The sequence below is a fragment of the Lithobates pipiens genome, unplaced genomic scaffold (genome assembly GCF_037356315.1).
Source record: "Lithobates pipiens isolate NorthernLeopardFrog02 unplaced genomic scaffold, aLitPip1_a1.2 Scaffold_23, whole genome shotgun sequence".
Lineage (NCBI taxonomy): Eukaryota > Metazoa > Chordata > Amphibia > Anura > Ranidae > Lithobates > Lithobates pipiens.
This window is the reverse complement of record NW_027507785.1, coordinates 280,903,988-280,923,110: the sequence shown is the minus strand read 5'-3', so window position 1 is coordinate 280,923,110 and position 19,123 is coordinate 280,903,988. Positions and strand designations below refer to the sequence as shown.

Below are 19,123 nucleotides of genomic sequence, written 5' to 3'. Positions count from 1 at the left end.
GTAAATACTGCTTAGCGGACATCTTTAACCACTTCAATGCAGGGCACTTTTACACCTTCCTGCCCCGACCAATTTTCAGCTTTCAGCGCGCTCACATTTTGAATGACAATTGAGCGGTCATGCGACCTTGTACCCAAACAAAATTTTTATAATTTACTTCCCACAAATAGAGCTTTTTTTTTTTGGTGGTATTTGATCACCTCTGGGGTTTTTATTTTTTGCGCTACAATTAAAAAAAAAAAAAGGGAAGAATGAAAATGTAAAAAGCACAAAAAAAAAAAAAAACAAACACCGGTATTCTGCCCAAAAAGCAGCTTATGTACTGTTTTGATCTTCAGCCATTTTTGCTTCAGGCTACAAAATGCTTAGTTGTGAACAGGGGCCTTTTAAATTAATGGGATTTTGCTTGTTGGGTCTTTTTCTGGCATTTTACGAACTGAAAATGCTCAGGTGTGAATGCAACCTAATAGTGCCCACTGACTACTTACTCCTGTTATTTTATTCCAACCTTTCAGTTATTTTTTTAGAAATTTCCCCATTTCAGCAAAATTTGTCCTTTTAGCCGCTTGCCAATCAGCTGCCACCATTATACTGCGGCAGGACGGCACAATCCCGCGAGCTGTCGTACCTATACGCCAGCTCCTTTAAGCAGGATAGCAGGTATGCGCATGGCGTACCAATGCTCGTGGCCAACGGTCGCGATGACTGCCAGCCACGAACAATCGCTGGCATGAGAGGCAGAACAGGGACGTGTGTGTGTGTGTAAACACACAAATCCCTGTTCTGTGAGGAGGTCACGAGTTCCTAATACCTAGGACTCACGATCTGCCATTTCCTCTAGGTCAGTCCCCTCCCCCTACCATTAGAAACACACATAGGGAACAGTTAACCCCCTTGATCGCCCCCTAGTGTTAACCTTTTCCCTGCCAGTGACATTTTTACAGTAATCAGTGCATTTTATAGCACCAATCGCTGTATAAATGGCAATGGTCCCAAAAATGCATCAAAAGTGTCTGCCATAGTGTTGCAGTCCCGATAAAAATCGCAGATTGCCGCCATTACTAGTAGAAAAAAATAATAAAAATGCTATAAATCTATCCCCTATTTTGTAAACGCTATAACTTTTGCGCAAACCAATCAATATACGCTTTTTTTTTTTTTTACCTAAAATATGTAGAATACATAATCAGCCTGAACGAAGAAAAAAAAAAGAGCTTTTGTTAAAAAAGGGGGGATATTTATTATTAAAGCAAAAAGTACAAAATATTGTGTTTTTTTCAAAATGTACGCTTTTTTTGTTTAAAAAAAAAACTAAATAAAAACTGCAAAGATTATCAATTACCACCAAAAGAAAGCTCTATTTGTGGGGAAAAAAAGGACGTCAATTTTTGTTTGGGTTCAGTGTCACATGACTGCGCAATTGTCAGTTAAAGCGACGCAGTGCCAAATCGCAAAAAATGCCCTGGTCATTCAGCAGCCAAATCTTTAGGGGCTAAAGTGGTTAAAATCTAAAACTGTTTTTGTATATGATGTTTCAGTTCTTGTTTTAATATCAAACCAAAAGACCTTGGTGATCACTAGAACCCAAATTTTCTCCCACCTCAACTCATCAGACATTCGATCCCCATTTGTCAGTACAAGGTTTAAAATATGGTTCCACATTGTTAAGATTGTCACATTATTTAAAAAAGAAATAAAAAAAAAAAAAAAAAAAAGAGAAAGAACAGCTGATATGAGCTGGTATTTCAACAGAACTTTGCTAAAAGGTGTTAAAGCAAAACATACCGATCCAAAGCCTCTTTGAAATGTTTCCGCTGTACATCAAACTGGAAGATGGTGCGTTCGCAGTCAGTGGAGGCGTTGTCACTGCCACCGTGTTTTTTAAGGAAAGCATCAAAGCCATTCTCATCTGGGTATTTTTCACTGCCCATGAACACCACTACAAAAAGACAAAGCACAGACACCGCTATGGGCTGTAGGACCGCAATAATACCAAAAAAAGATAAAGTGCTTTTGACACTAGGTTTAAAACATTAAATGTAAACATCCTGTCACCCGATGTGGTAAAACGTGGTGTCACCTCCCTCCCTCCACTAATTATTTTCCCTTTTTCTGAAAGCGAGCCAAAGAAACAAAATTCCGGACTCCTTCACATCACAGCCCCCCTTTACCCTACACATTCCCCTGCACCTCTGGACCTCTTTACATTACACAGCCCCTTGCAGCTATCCCCTCCCCCCCCCCTCTCCTTCACATTACACAACCTCCGCAGCTCTGCCCTTTCCTACCTTAGGCAGGCATGCAGAGCGGGAGATACAGCAGCGTTGAATAGAGGGCAGGAGCTGCTGGAGTTAATTGTTCATATTAAAAAACTGGCGATTGATTGCTAGGACCACCTAACAACCAATCACCTGCTGGTTAACTTGGAAAGTGAACTCCTGCCCTCTATTCAGCACTGCTGTGTCTCCCGCTGTGTGTACAGATACCAACTGCAGCCAGAGTGCTGCAAGAAAGCAAAGACTGAACTCAACAACTGCTGGAAAGGTAAGTATTAATCATCTTATTTCACAGAATGCACATATTTAGAGTCAACTAACAAAGTTGCTTTGACACCAGTCAGGTTTTAATGGTTGTCTATGTCCCAGTTAGGGAGATTCACCCCATTTGTTACGTTTAGCATAATCACCGAAAGTGAAGGTAAACAAAATCGCAAGTTTTATGGTGTCCCCAGAACAGGAATAGTGGGGATATCTTCCAATGGGGACACAAGTTTTAGTGACAACCAGGGATTCCCTCACTTCGGAGAGATTTTCTCTAACTTCCTGTTGTATGTGGGAACAGAAGTGAAGGGACACCTCTCCAATGACACACAGATGGCAAAAATAAACCTTACAGGAGTTATATCCCTCTCTTACTTGATCAAAAAAACAAAAAAGAACTAAAAACGCAAAATCCTTTTGTTTTTTTTATAAAAAACTTGAAAATAAAATAAAATAAAGCTTGCCTATAATTGTTAATCTAGGTTAGTAGTCTTGCTTGGAAGACAGCAAATTATAAAAAAAAATGGTAAATACATCTTTCCTGTAGCCCACTGGCCACATAAAGATGAGGATTAGCCAATCAGAAATCTGATCTTTCCCCTTCAACAGGATTTGCAAATTTAAATGTCTAGGCCACTGGTTATGTGAGCAGCACCAGGGAAAACCATGAGCAGCATTTTCTCCAGAATAAAAAATAAAAAGTTTCAGCCCTTTTCAGCAAAACAGATAACATAGCATAAAAGGGAAATACCCCAACAGCATAACTTGGAAAAATATGGACACCCACGCACAACAATTTCACCACTGGTTGTAAGCTTGCTTTCCCTGTTGATTCAGTCTAACCACCAATGTACAGTACCATCATATGTGGACAACTTAATGCAGCACTTACTATGTTCCAAGAAATGCGCTAATCCTGGCAGGTCCTCCGGATCACTGAAACTTCCCACTCCAATGCAAAGTGCAGCTGCAGACTAAAGAGAAAGGAAAAACGAAGCAAGAGGTTTCAGAAAACGCTTATGGGATGAGTCCCAGGGGCCCGCCCAAACCGCCATGTCCCAAGAAACTAGCAATAAAGTTTTTAAGCATATCTAAAAAAAGTATTTATATTTTGGATAGGGTACGGATTGGTTAAACCCAGGTAAGGTATTTTGCCACCTGTGTTTCATTAGGTAGAATTACCTTTACGTCCTGTCCTGTAGCATGGACAGGGATGGCCTGGGAAGGAGGGGGGTGAAAATTCCCTGTACTGAAGTGGTTAAAAGGACCCTCAACTTATGGTACAAAGCATTGCAAACTTTACAATATTTTTCAATTTAGTCTTTTTTTTTTTTTTTTTTTTTACACAATAAATAGAAAAACGAATAGGGCTGGCTACCAAAATAGGCACAGCAGGGGACTCAACAAATCCAGACTGAATGAAAATATAAATTTTCAGTGTTTGTCCAGCTTAGTACAGCCATCACATCTAAAAGACTGGTACACCACAATACAGTACATTTTTGTCTTGGGTTTAGTTAAAGAGGAGGTAAACCCAACCATATTACTGATATGTACTTGCTGTACCGTGTACTTGTATTAAAAAGTATTCGTTCTCTTTGTATTGCTTCCTTTGTGGGAATTGCTTGGTGTTCCTGCTTGCCTAATAAAAAGCTGACCACATTAAGCAGAAGAACACACCCTGGTCAGTTCTCTATCTATGCTGGGAGCTCAGCCTGCTCTCCTCCAATGATCAGACTTGTCCTGACATCCCCCCTGCACAGCCTTTCACTGGGAAGACCAGTGTGCTGCTGTTTCTCCTTCCCCCAGCTCTTATGCAGCTGGGAACAGAGGAAATGTGATCACTTATAAAAAAAAAAAAGGGAAACATTATTTATAATGTTTTTTTATATCAATACACTAAATGGTTTGCCTTTCATTTCTATTTTAAACTGAACGGATTGTTTTACAAGTTTTACAACAACTCATAACAGTTATGAGTGAGCACAATGTAGTTGTGTAAAACGCGTCAACCTCTGCCCCGGCTGCTGCACTTGTGGTGTGTGTCATGTACCTTTGTGTATTTTCGCAATGACTTCGATAAAAGTACTCGCTACGTCGGTGGGCTGCTATTTTCCTTCTATCCCATATACATTAACAGACACCCATTAGAACTGAAGAACCTGCGTGGATAAGCAGCATAGCATCGTTGGCATCGTCAGCTACAAAATTTGGTTGATTTACCAAAACTGGAGAGTTCTTAATTTGGTGCAGCTGTGCATGGCAGCCAATCAGCTTCTAACTTCAGCTTGTTTAATGATGCTTGGAGACGAAAAAAAATCAGCACTCTTCGGTTTTAGTAAATCAACCGCAATAAGTCCAGTTGAATGGGACTAACTGGGGTTGATTAAAACTGGAGAGTGCAAAATCTGGTGCAGCACTGCATGGTAGCCAATCAGCTTCTAACTTCAGCTTGCTCAATTAGGTTTTGACAGTAAAAACTGAAAGCCGATTGGTTTCTATGCAGAGCTGCACCAGATTTTGCACTCTCCAGTTTTAGTAAATCTCCCCCACTATGACCAGCGATACGAGAACATGAATAAATGAGACCCTTCACCAACATTATCACACAGCACAGCCACACAATAACAGTACCAGCTTTTCTGTACAGCCTTTCTTGTCTCTGGAATGCAAGCTGTCCGATTCCTCATTTTCATCCTCCTCCTCATCACCTTCAGATTCTTCTCCTTCACTGTCTTCCTCCGAGTCGTCTTCATCATCTTCATCATCATCTTCTTCTTCTTCTTCTTCTTCATCATCAGAGGAATCGGAGGCAATGTGACCGAGAGATGTCATATCAGAGATCAGCAGAACCCTAAGGCCACTGTCAAGCTGTATAAACCTGGAGGGGGGGGGTCACAAACGGGTTACATACATACGTAATACTACCACTGTTAATTGGTCTCTGTGGGTTACTGCACCCTGCTTATATTAAGTAAAGATGTTGTGGTTTTTTTTTTATGTAAAAGAAAAGATTTTAAAAAAATGGCAATTTCCCTTTTAGGCTCTATTCAGACTGTGGTGGTACATTACCGCATTCATGTTAACGTGTTGCGTCAATGCAATACATATAAGAGCAGCCATGCAACTGGAAAGAGATACTAGGAGTTGTATTTCTACTGCAGCTAGATATCCGCTAGTTGCCTATCCCAGGTGTATAGAGCACACATTAACAAAGCCATCACTTTACTGTCACAAACAAAATCATAGGCAGGACAAAACTCTGGGTGGCCGCACACCAGAAAAAGACTTAAAATCCTGTATTTTATGGAAAATCGTAGGTCACATCATATCAAATGGTCCACAGCAAAGGAAAGGGGTGCAAAAATCTTAACGCGTTTCATACTGGAATCAGTGCTAACTGTGAGATAACTGTACGTCTATGAGTAAGCACTGATTCCAGTGCAAAACACGTCAAGATTTTTGCACCCTTTTCCTTTGCAGTGGACCCTTTGATGTGACCTAAGATTTTCAATAAAATACAGGATTTTAAGTCTTTTTCCGGTGTGTGGCCATCCAGAGTTTTGTCCTGCCTACCTGCCTATTGCGTTTGTATCAGCCAGCACCTGGGGCTCACTGATAGGAGGAAGAGCATTTGCCCTGGAGGGCTATCTTGGAGCACAAGCAAACAAAATCATAGTTTAACCTAGAGCTGCACGATTCTGGCTAAAATGACAATCACGATTCTGAATGTAACATCGTCTTTCACATTAAAACAAACAAGAAAAAAAATAAGCTAACTTTAGGGCTGCAACTAACGATTATTTTCATAATCGATTAATCGGCCGATTAATTGGATAAAATCATTAAAAAAAACGTAATGTTCAATTTTTTCGTTTATTGAAAAGTAATGAAAAACTGAGTGTTACACTCAAACTGCAGAATAAAAAACGTTTAACATTACACAACTTTGCAGCAGTACAAAAACGTTCTGAAAAGAGGTGAACTATAACTGTTCAAGAAACTTTGCATTTGAATGTAAAAAAGTTAACATGTTAACATGCTCAGGGCTAAGGCTGGCTCTCTTTTTACAAACGATGTTGCCTGCAGCAGAAAAGAGGCGCTCCGATGGAGTGGAGGTGCCTGGAATGCACAAGAATGATTTTGCAAGTTTTGCCAAAGTAGGATATTTATCTTGGTTACCCTTCCACCAATTCAAAGGGTTTCCCTCCTTTGGAAGCGGCTTCTCAGCAAAATAAGCCTGAACTTCATTTCGGACTTGTGTGTGAATATCCACCTTAAGTTGCCCCTCCTCCTCTTCGCTGCTGCCCCCAGACTCAAGGAGTATCTCAAGTAGAGAATGAGATGCTGACGCTGTAGATGTTGAAGGCTCAGCATCTCTACTTACAGGCGACATGGTGGTCATTTGCTGCTGCACCAGCATCTCCCTTCTTAAAGCAAGTGCCTCTGTCTGTACTTTTGCCTGCACGTTTATGATCTGTTCTGGTGATAAAAAATGTTGTCTTATAAATCGTGGGTCCAGGGCAGAGGAAAGGATTACGGTGTTTGGGACGTGTTCAAGGATCCCCTTTCATCTGCTTTGAAGTTGGTCTGTTGCAGTAGCTTGGAAGCTCTTTAGTGAAGAGGATTCATAAGAAGCACCTTCAATGGACCGCAATAGCCCCTTTACCAGTGCTGGCACAGATGATAGGGTGACATATTCTTGGCCACTCATGAATACAGTGCAGCATTCAAAGGGCTTAAGAGCAGTGGAAAGTTCTTCAAGAATACTCCACTGGTCTGGTTTTAAGTCCAGATAACGTTTGCCTCTTTGTGTAACTGATGGGTCAGACAGAGTTGCAGTTACCGGCCACCTTTGTTCAATGAGTCGTTCGACCATATAGTAAGTGCTATTCCATCTTGTGCTTATATCTTGAAGAAGCTTGTGCTCAGATGTACCCATTTGCTTTTGTTTCTCCTTCAATTTGCTGCTGGCTAGCTCACTTTTTTTTAAATGTTCAACTAGTCCTCTTGCAGCATTAACGGCTCTCTCAATTCCAGAATTCTTTAAACGCAGCACCGATCACCAGCTGCAAGGTGTGGCCAGTGCAGTGGATACTGGCCCAGCCATGCTTGTCCTCCAGGCTATTTGCAGCAGCCACAATATTTGCTCCATTGTCATGCACAATGGCAATTATTTTCTTAACCGGAATTTCAAATTTTTCAGTGACCTCCTCCAACCATTCTGCAATATTTGCTGCTGTATGTCTGTCTTCCAGAGGCATGGTAGTGAGGCAGATAGAAATCATCTTCCAATCCTCCGCTATGTAGTGGCATGTAATGCCAAGGAAAGCCTCGGTCGCTATACTTGTCCATATGTCTGCAGTAATGGCAATTCTGCTTTCATTAGCGCTGATGGCATCCTTCACATTCTGAAATGTCTCCTGGTACTTTCTCTCCACTAGTTTGGTAAAATGGGTTCTTGATGGTAAAGTATATCCAGGGTTCAGTACACCGATCATGCTTTTAAATCCTCGGTCTTCAACCATGGACAGTGGCCGCATGTCGGTGACTAGCATTTTCATGACAGAATCTGTTATAACTGCTGATTGTTGGGGAGTGCAGGGACGATTTTGCTGCACAAACTCTGTCATGGTGCGCTGTTTCTTTCTGCAAAGATCAAGATAATATGTATGATTAGTATGCAGGAAAAGCTATTTCTGTGTAACTCACTCTATATATCATTTTGGGTTTAACTTACCGTCCCGATGTTTAGACTTCCACTGTGAACCCCACGCGTTTCAGTTTCATGTGCTCGTTCATCGTTGTGCTTCTGTGCCATGCAAGTTCCATTTTACAAAGTTTGCAGGTGACCACCTTCTTTACAGCATTTAAATTAAAATACTCCCATGCCTTAGAACAGGGCTCGACAAAACCCGGGAGCCAGGAAGATAGAATTATTGACCTGGCGCCTGGGGCAGCACAGCTGGGGGTATCCTGTCTCCGTGGACCCCCCCCCCCCGGCGTGATTGCGTCCGGCCATTCCGCCGGTAATTGAGGCCTTCTGCAGTCCTATGATTCCTTCTGGAATCTGGCGCCCTCTTGTGGTGGCCGTTGGTATGACAACCAGCCTCTTTTGATTGCCTGCCTATCTCCTTCCCTTTATTTAGAACCCCTAAACATTATATATATTTTTTATTCTAACACCCTAGAGAATAAAGTGGCGGTCGTTGCAATACTGTCTGTCACACCGTATATTTGCGCAGCGGATTTACAAGAGCACTTTTTTGGGGAAAAATTATTTAATAAAAAAAATAAGACAACAGAAAAGTTAGCTCAATTTTTTTTATATTGGGAAAACGTTACGCCGAGTAAATTGATACCCAACAGGTCACGCTTCAAAATTACGCCCGCTCATGGAATGGCGACAAACTTTTACCCTTTAAAATCTCCATAGGCGAAGTTTAAAAAAATTCTACAGGTTGCACGTTTTGAGTTAGAGGAGGTCTAAGGCTAGAATTATTGCTCTCGCTCTACCAATCACGGCGATACCTCCTATGTGTGGTTTGAACACCACTTTCATATGCGGGCGGGACAGGGCGCGTTTAAAATTTTTTTTCCATATTTTAACTTTTATTTTGATTTTTTTCACTGTTCTTTAAAAAAATAAAATCGTGTCACTTTTATTCCTATTACAAGAAATGTAAAAATCCCTTGTAATAGAAAAAAGCATGACAGGTCCTTTTAACCACTACAATACAGGGCACTTTCGCCCCCTTCCTTCCCAGCCCAATTTTCAGCTTTCATCACTCTAGCGCTTTCAGTGACAATTGCGTGGTCATGCTACACTGTACCCAAATGAAATTTTTATCATTTTGTTCGCACAAATGGAGATTTATTTTGGTGGTATTTATTCACGACTCCGTTTTTTATTTTTTGCGATATAAGCGCAAAAAAGCGGAAATTTGGAAAAAAAACAATATTTTCTTTTTTCTATTTTAAAAGAAATCCAATAAAATCAAATTTTGTCATAAATTTAAGCCAAAATGTATTCTGCTACATGTTTTTGGTAAAAAAAATTCCGTTAAGTGTATAATAATTGGTTTGTGTGATCACGGACATATGTACGCAAATGATCATGTACATATGTGTGCAGGTGATCACGTACATATGTGTGCACATAATCATTGGGACAAGTGATTTTAGTGGGACATATGTGGGGGACATGTTTTTATTATTAGGGACATGTGTTTTTATTTTTTGGTGACATGTATGTTTTGGGGACATGTGTGTTATGGGGACATATGTGGGGACTGTGTTTACACTGTGTGGTGTGTTGTGTGTTTACACTAGACTGAAGATCAGTGAGTAAAAAGCTGTAAAAAACAGCTCATACTCACTGATCATCAGCCGGCTGCAGCAATCTGCTCTCCTCTTCTCAGCGATGACTTCTGTGTGAGGAGAGGAGGAGCCGATTGCCTAGCAACCGGCTGTTTGTTTACATCACATGACGGCCGTGATTGGACACGGCCGTCATGTGATCAGGAGGGCCAATCACAGAGCCCTCCTGCCGATCTGAGATGTGCCGTGTCCCGGTGACACGGGCGCATCGGGATCGCGCCGCTGCGCGGGCACGCGCGCGATCCCGCTCCTCCTGATGGACGTTCTTGAACGTCCTATCAGGAGTAGACGGCTCCCACCCGGCCGTATATGTGCATTGGCCGGGTGGGAAGTGGTTAAATATGAGATCTGGGGCCAGAGACCTCAGATCTCATATTTACACTAAAATGCAATTTAAAAAAAAAATGGTCACTTGAAAATAAATAAAATGTCCCTCTAAGAGCTATGGGCAATGACTTGGAGACAGGTGGCGGGGGGGCTTAGTTATCTTCCCCTCACTCGTCTCCATGTCAGGCTAGGGACAGGTCCAGATCGCCGTTACGGACCTGGCTCCTAACTTTTTTAGCTGGCTCCTAGATTCCAAGCAAATTTGTCAAGCCCTGCCTTAGGCTCGGTTCACACAGGGGCAACACGACTTTTGGAGGCAACTTGGACACGACTTGGGGCGACTTACAACACGACTTTAAGTCACCCCAGGCCAGGCGACTTTTGCCGTGGCCAGAGAATGAGCTCTCAAGGGGGAACTCCACACCAAATAAAAAATAAATAAAAAAAACGGCATGGGTTCCCCCTCCAAGAGCATACCAGGCCCTTAGGTCTGGTATGGATTTTAAGGGGAACCCCCTACGCTGAAAAAACGGCGTGGGGGTCCCCCCCAGATCCATACCAGACCCTTACCCGAGCACGCTACCCGGCCGGCCAGGAAAGGGGGTGGGGACGAGCGAGCGCCCCCCCTCCTGAGCCTTACCAGGCCGTGTGCCCTCAACATGGGGGGGGCGCATGCCCCCCCCACCCCAAAGCACCTTGTTCCCCATGTTGATGAGGACAAGGGCCTCTTCCCGACAACCCTGGCCATTGGTTGTCGGGGTCTGCGGGCGGGGGGCTTATCGGAATCTGGGGGCCCCCGGATCCCGGCCCCCCACCCTATGAGACCCCGACAACCAATGGCCAGGGTTGTCGGGAAGAGGCCCTTGTCCTCATCAACATGGGGACAAGGTGCTTTCCCAAGGCACCCCCCCATGTTGAGGGCACGCGGCCTGGTACGGCTCAGGAGGGGGGGGCCCGCTCGCTCGTCCCCACCCCCTTTCCTAGCCGGCCGGGTAGCGTGCTCGGATAAGGGTCTGGTATGGATCTGGGGGGACCCCCACGCCGTTTTTTCAGCGTAGGGGGTTCCCCTTCAAATCCATACCAGACCTAAGGGCCTGGTATGCTCTCGGAGGGGGGACCCACGCCAAATTTATTTAAAAGTTTCCTTTTGAGAGCTGATAATTCTATAAGAGTCGCCTCCGTATAAACTGAGATCCAACTTGGAGGCGACCTCCATTGAAATCAATGGGTACCAGTCGCCTACAAGTCGGATTGAAGTAGTACAGGAACCTTTTCTGAAGTCGGAGCGACTTCAGTAGTGTGCATTAAGACGGTTCTCATTAACTTACATTGATTTCTACATGTTGTGCGACCTGAGGCCGGATCTGAGTTGCCCCTGTGTGAATGGACCCTTAGAAGATTTGAGTCGCACACCCTTTTCTGAGGTCATTGTGTCAGCAGCATCCTCTGCCATTTTTAAAAAAAAATTTGCAACTAGTTAAAAAAAAAAAAAAAAAAAAGTACGTGGTGTAATATTATGTATGTATTGCACAGTTTTATAAAAATAAGTGATTCTTCAATATTTCTATGCACTGTTATTCAACACCAATGACGGGGCGCTATTCCTCCCGAGGACACCAATGATGGGGCGCTATTCCTCACACTGACACACTATTCCTCCCGGGGACACCAATGACGGGGAGCTATCCCCCCCGATGACACCAATGACGGGGCGCTACCCCTCCCGCTGACACCAATGACGGGGCGCTATCCCTCCCGCTGACACCAATGACGGGGCGCTATCCCTCCCGCTGACACCAATGACGGGGCGCTATCCCTCCCGCTGACACCAATGACGGGGCGCTATCCCTCCCACTGACACCAATGACGGGGCGCTATCCCTCCCACTGACACCAATGACGGGGCGCTATCCCTCCCGCTGACACCAATGACGGGGCGCTATCCCTCCCGCTGACACCAATGACGGGGCGCTATCCCTCCCGCTGACACCAATGACGGGGCGCTATCCCTCCCGCTGACACCAATGACGGGGCGCTATCCCTCCCGCTGACACCAATGACGGGGCGTTATTCCTCCCACTGACACCAATGACGGGGCGCTATTCCTCCCACTGATACCTATGACAGGGCACTATCCCCCCCAGAAACACCAATGGGGAACTATTATCCCCCCCAGAAACACCAATGTGGCTCTATTCCCCCCCCCCCCCCCCAAGAAACACCAATTGGCCCCTATTCCCCCCCCCCTCCCTCCCAGGAACACCAATGGGGCACTATGACTATTCTGCCCGCTTCCTCCCAGGAAAGCCAATGATGATGGGGCACTGAATGTTGTACTGTGTCTGTGTGTGGTTTTTACTGTGGGTACTTTTAGCCGATAGCCTCTACCTTTTTTCGCACTGTCACTGTGTGCAGCTCGGCTCAGTCTCCTCACAGGTTCTCGCCCTTGCCTCTCTGTTCCATCGAGGCAGCAGCGGGCGGGGCTGAGAAGATCTGTGTGAATGACGTGACATCAGCAAGGAGGATAGGCGCGCCGCAGACGTGCAGAGCCGATTACGTGCCTGGTCACAGAGAGCAGCGCCGAGGACACAGGAAGGATTACATAGGAGGGGGGGATTTTTTTCCACGACCGGACAGGCGGAAGGTGCGGACCAACTAATCAATAATGAAAATCGTTGACAACGATTTTCATTATCGATTATTATCGATAATATCGATTAATCGTTGCTAACTTTACTGTTTGTTTTTTTTATTAATTGAAGTGTATTTTTTCCCAAAAAATTGCATTTGAAAGACCGCTGGGCAAATACAGTGTGACAAAATATTGCAGCAATTGCCATTTTATTCACTAGGGTCTCTGATAAAATATATATGTTTGGGGATTCCACATAATTTTCTAGCAAAAAAAAATAAAAAATTATTTTAACTTAAGAAACAAATGCCAGGAAAAGATTTAGACTTTAAAGAGGAAGTAAACCCTGGTGGGTTTACTTATTTTGTCTCCCTGCAAAGGTAAAGCATAATGGGCTACTATGCATCACATAGTAGCCCATTACGTGTCACTTACCTGACACAGGAGCCAGCGAAGTCACAGCTGTCCTCTGTAGTACGGAGTGTCCATCTTCTTCCGGGTATTGCTGTGCCGGAGCAGCAATGACGTCACTCCCACGCATGCGTACGGGAGCCGCCACTAACGGCATGCTGCTAACGGCAATAGTGCGTCTGCACGCTGCTGTGCTATAGACAGCGGTGACTGTCTTTTAGTAAATATCTCCTAAACCATATAGGTTTAGGAGATATTTCTTAGACCTACAGGTAAGCCTTAATCTACGCTTAACTGTAGGTCAAAGTGGTTTGTAAGGGTTTACAACCACTTTAAGTGGTTAAACTTCCTGCATTTACACACAGAAGTTTGATCTAAGAAGGAAGTTCATCACAATGTTTCATGGTGTTACAAACTTGGCAGACTGCCCAGATTTTTTTTTACACACAGAAGTTTATCCCTTTGATCTAAGAAGGAAGTGTTAGTTACAATGTTTAAATTGGTTAAAAACTTGACAGACTGCCAGATATTTCCTTTTGATAGGTGATAAGTCTCTCCACTTGTTATATAAAAGAATCTGCAAACTCTGCATTGGAGATTGTCAAGGGTTGAATCAAGATCACGATTTTTTTTAACGATTAATTATGCAGCTCTAGTTTAACCCACAGTTTCTCAACCTGTTTTCCCTGGAGGAACCCTTGGCAAAAAGTTTGAGATCTCAGGGAAGCCCCCCCAAAAAAAATTCTGATCAGCATGCTGTAGACAAAATTTTTTGTAGAAATTGCTTTAACCACTTGCTTACTGGGCACTTAAACCCCCCTCAGTCCCAGACCAATTTTCAGCTTTCAGCGCTGATGCACTTTGAGTGACAATTGCGCGGGCATACAACACTGTACCCAAATGAAATTTTTATCATTTTTTTCCCACAAATAGAGCTTTCTTTTGGTGGTATTTAGTTACAGCTCGGAGTTTTATTTTTTGCTAAACAAACAAAAAAAGATGCAAAAAAAAAAAAAAAAAAATCATGTTTTAATAGTTTGTTATAAAATTTTGCAAACGGGTCATTTTTCTCCTTCATTGAAGTGCGCTGATTAGGCGGCACTGATAGGCTGCATTGGTGGGCACTGATGGGCTGCATTGGTGGGCACTGATGGGCTGCATTGGTGGGCACTGATAGGCTGCACTGGTGGGCACTGATAGGCATAGTTAAGGCGGCACTAATAGGCACAGATAAGGCGGCACCGATGGGCACAGATAAGGCGGCACTGATGGGCAAAGATGGGCACAGATAAGATGGCACGGATGGGTGGCACGGATAAGTGGCACGGATGGGTGGCACGGATGGGCACTGATAGGTACCACAGATAGATGGGACTGATGGGCACTGATAGGTGGCACTGATAGGTGGCTCTGATAGGTGGCACTGCTGGGCACTGATGGGCGGCACTGCTGGGCACTGATGGGCGGCACTGCTGGGCACTGATGGGCGGCACTGGGGTGCAGCACCTGAGGCAGATTTTGGGTGGCACTGTGGGTGGCACTGCTGGGTGGCACTGTGGGTGGCACTGTGGGCACTGCTGGGTGGCACTGTGGGCACTGCTGGGTGGCACTGTGGGCACTATGGGCACTGCTGGGTGGCACTGACAGGGGGGCACTTACTTTATTCAGGATGGCACTGCGGGTGGCAGGTGGGCACTGGCAGGGGGCAGGTGTCCTTTTATATTGCTGGCCGTGATCGGGACTGATGTCCCGAACACGGCCGCCGGCGATCGGCTTTTTTTTTTTCTCCTCGCGCTGTCAGCGCGAGGAGGAATACTAGCCGATTACCGGCTCCGTTTTATCACATGATCAGCTGTCATTGGCTGACAGCTGATCACGTGATAAGGGGTCGGGATCGACCCCTTACACGGATCGGTGATCAGGCGAGTCTCACGGACTCGCCGATCACAGAGCGCGCCGCGCGCGCCCCTCAGGGGGCGCGCAGGCCGCTCGTAACCAGGACTACGTCAATAGACGTAGTCCCGGAAATGTGGGTCCGCGCTATTGCCGTCATTTTGCAATAGCGCGGATCCCAAGTGGTTAAACCACTTGCCTACTGGACACTTATACACTTATACAGCAGCGCTTTGCCGGCAGTATAGCTACGCTGCCCCATTTATTTCAATGGGCAGGAGTGGCGAAGGAGCGGTGTACACACCGCTCCTTCACCACTCCAAAGATGCTTCTAACAGGACTTTTTTTACCGTCCTGCCAGCGCACCGCTCCAGTGCGAGTGCCCTCGGGTCTTTCACACTGGAGATGCAGCAGCGGCTGTTTCATGTTGTTTTGCAGGCGCTATTTTTTAGTGCAATAGCTCCTGCAAAATGACCCAGTGTGAAAGGGGTCTTAGTGTCTACAGGTGCCTATATGTAGCACCAGTACATCCCAGGCACAAAAACATGCAAAGCAATTACATTGTACCAGCGAATAGCTGAGCATAAATGTGTTCAACATCCAATCAGCAGTTGCCTCATAGACTGCTATTCATGCAGCCGCTGAGATGCACTTTCATCCTGCTGAGACTTACAAGAAACAATACAAGGGAATATACAGAACAGATACATTGTATCTCTTATGTAACTCACACTGTGAGATGCATGAACTAGAGATAAAAGAACAAAGTAACATCTGAAGAAGGAAGGTGACTCCAGGTCGGTGTTTCTCAACCTTTTTTCTGTCAAGGCACCCTTAAAAATTCCGCACAATCCCTCTGCCCACCATTCTAGAATGTAAAAAGCTAAACTAAGTTTTACATAAAGCAGAAACTCCACACAGACTTGGGACACCCAACATTAGAGGTGATTTATTCTTCCAAAGCATATACACTTTTGCACTGGTACTGACTAGTATTCCAATGTTTCTCCTCTCCATCACTCAGCTAATGTCACCCCACTGCTGATGGAGGAGCGGGGGAGGGTCAAACAAGGATGCCGTGACGGTCCTGACGACCTCCTTATCAGCCCGATAATGTCATTGGTTGGTAGGACGCCAGTGGCTGGAAGGTCGTAATGGTGCACAATGAAAATCTGTGGCTTTATAATAATGATGTCAGAGGGCGGAGGCAGGGAGGAGGCGGTGATGTCAGAGGGTGGGGAGGAGGCTTTGATGTCAGAGGGAGGAGGTGGTGATGTCAAAGGGTAGGGGGCGGGAGGAAGTGGTGATGTCAGAGGGTGGGAGGCGGGGAGGAGGCAGTGATGCCAGAGGGTGACATCAGTGATGTCAGAGGGTGGGGGGGGGCAATGTCAGAGTGGGGGGTGGGGAGGAATCGGTGATGTCAGAGTGGGGCGGGGAGGAGTTTGTGATGTCAGAGGGTGGAGTCGGTAATGTCAGATTGGGGGTGGAGAGGAGTCTGTGATGTCAGAGGGTGGAGTCGGTGATGTCAGAGTGGGGGCGCGGAGGAGTCGGTGATGTCAGAGATGTCGGAGGGTGGAGTCGGTGATGTCAGAATGGGGGCGGGGAGGAATCGTGATGTCAGAGGGTGGAATCGGTGATGTCAGAATGGGGGTGGGAAGGAGCCAGTGATGATGTCAGAGGGTGGAGTCTGTGATGTCAGAGGGTGGAGTCAGTGATGTCAGAGTGGGGCGGGGAGGAGTCAGTGATGTCAGAGGGTGGAATCGGTGATGTCAGAGGGTGGAGTCAGTGATGTCAGAGGGTGGAGTCAGTGATGTCAGAGGGGGCGGGGAGGAGTCAGTGATGTCAGAGGGTGGAATCGGTGATGTCAGAGGGTGGAGTCAGTGATGTCAGAGTGGGGCGGGGAGGAGTCAGTGATGTCAGAGGGTGGAATCGGTGATGTCAGATTGGGGGCAGGGAGGAGTCGGTGATGATGTCAGAGGGTGGTAGAGATGTTAGAATATGAGGAGGAATATGAAGCAGGAACAGGAATATCCTCAGGAGAGGCTAATAAGCGACGTCAGAGAGTAGGGCAGTGACGTCAGACACTCACCGGTATTTCTTGGGGTCACTGGGAGATTTGATGATATCCGCGTCCTCAGTGTTCTCTCCTGCCTCAGACTCCATCCTGCCTCCGGTGTTATCACCCCGAGCGGCGGGGCACGGGCAGGCGGCTTTGTGAGAGTTCCTGGCGGGCATGTCTCGCTGTCTCGGTGCCCAGAGTTCTCCGCCAGCCGGTATCCCAGGCCTCGCAGTGCCGGGGGTGAAAGCCTTGGCCAATCGGAGGCTTACGAGAAGTGCACGTGACCTGCTCATCCTCTGCCAACAGGGAGCGAGGGCGGGGCTGAGGGCGAGAGGAGGGGAGGTGGCCACGTGACATGGATGCGGAAGTAGGTACACGTGGTGGTGTGGGGATAGTGAGTGCAGTGTAGTGGATGGAGGAGGGGAGGAGTACGGAGGGGACCTGATGTTCTCTGCTTTCATTGTAGTACAGATACTATGGAAGGAGGTGTACTTACATACTGAACTGAATACTGTATTGGCTGAATTGTTTAGACAGAGGAGGGGGATGGACGCAACACCGGTCAATGGGGTTTATTTACTAAAGCTGGAGGGAGCAAAATCAGGCTTATTTCTGCAAAGAAACCAATCAGCTTCTGGATTTTATTTCTAAAGCTTAATGGAACCAGCTGAGGTTAGAAGCTGATTGGCTGCCATACACAACTGCACCATATTTAGTAAACCTACCCCAGTGTTGTAGTAAACACACAGCAGATAGTGGTAAATCTTCGGGTAGGAACACTTCTTCTCTCAGTGACCCCCATGGGACAGTCGGGCCCCCTGCACTTCGGGGGGTTGCCCGGCTCTTCTGAACACCTTGTTCCTGGCAGGAGAAAAGCATTGTTAAAGTGGAAATCCACTCCCCCCAAGAAAAATTAAAAGTCAGCAGCTACAAATACTGCAGCTGCTGACTTTCAATATATGGACACTTGCCTGTCCAGGGTGCCCGCAATGTCGGCGCCCCAGCCCATCTTCAGACCAGGTGCTGCCGCTGCCATTCCTGGTAAGGGAACCTAGCAGTGAAGCCATTTCCTACTGCGCATGCGGGAAGCGCGCATCGCTTTCTGATCGGTAAGGAGGAGGGGGCTGAACTTCCGCGAGACCGGGCTGCAGACCCCATCTCCCAGAAGTGGGGAACGGCACCTGTCAAAAACAGGTACCTGTCGCCCCCCCCCCCCCCTCCATCTCCCCCCAGTGCTAGAAAAGCTTGTTGACTGACACTCAAGTCGTCACTCAGTAAAATAATGCCTGCACTCTACCACGATACACCTGTAACTGAAGCCAAGCCATGCCACCATTAGAGGAAGCCCAAAAATGCTTGACAGAATAAATTATTAATTGAAGCTTAAAACCGTTATGGGATCAGAAATACACACAATACCACAAAGAAAAAAAACACACACGTCAGGTCAGATGGTGTGTGATTTTTCTTTTTGTATTGGTGTGATCCAAATCCAATAGAGATTTACTCCAGGTTTTAAGATTAAATTTATTCTTTCAAGGATTTGCCTTCCTCTGGTGGCTTGGCGGGCGTCAGTTGTCTGAAATTAAATATAGAATTGGTTGAAGGTTAAACCCCTAAAACAGACAGACAGTCAGTCACAGAGCATGACAGACACACTGTGTGACAAACATGCCATTAGTTACACGACACGAAACTAAAAATTCAAAATGGAGTTGGACACACAATAATAGTAGAACTAGAAAATAAGAAAACCATTCTCCATCTCCTCCAGTGCTAGAAAAGTTCTAACAAATATAATTTATAATATCATATAATACTCCAGGTTGAGGTTCACTGTGATCAATCATCATTGTTTGTTTGCAATTGCCAGTGCCACTGC

The 19,123-nt window shown here is 45.7% G+C and overlaps 1 protein-coding gene across 1 annotated transcript in view; it reads right to left on the bottom strand.

Moving 5' to 3' along the window:
* NRDC (nardilysin convertase) overlaps nt 1–17,549 on the bottom strand; it is an 89,860-nt gene extending 72,311 nt beyond the window's left edge. Inside the window, exons 1-4 of the mRNA XM_077450241.1 lie at nt 17,272–17,549; nt 5,175–5,421; nt 3,433–3,514; nt 1,786–1,939 (exon numbers count right to left, since the gene is read on the bottom strand). Of these exons, the coding sequence (XP_077306367.1) occupies nt 1,786–1,939; nt 3,433–3,514; nt 5,175–5,421; nt 17,272–17,534 (746 nt within the window). The 5' untranslated portion in view covers nt 17,535–17,549. The remainder of the gene's footprint in view (nt 1–1,785; nt 1,940–3,432; nt 3,515–5,174; nt 5,422–17,271) is intronic.
* Between the last annotated feature and the right edge of the window lie 1,574 nt (nt 17,550–19,123).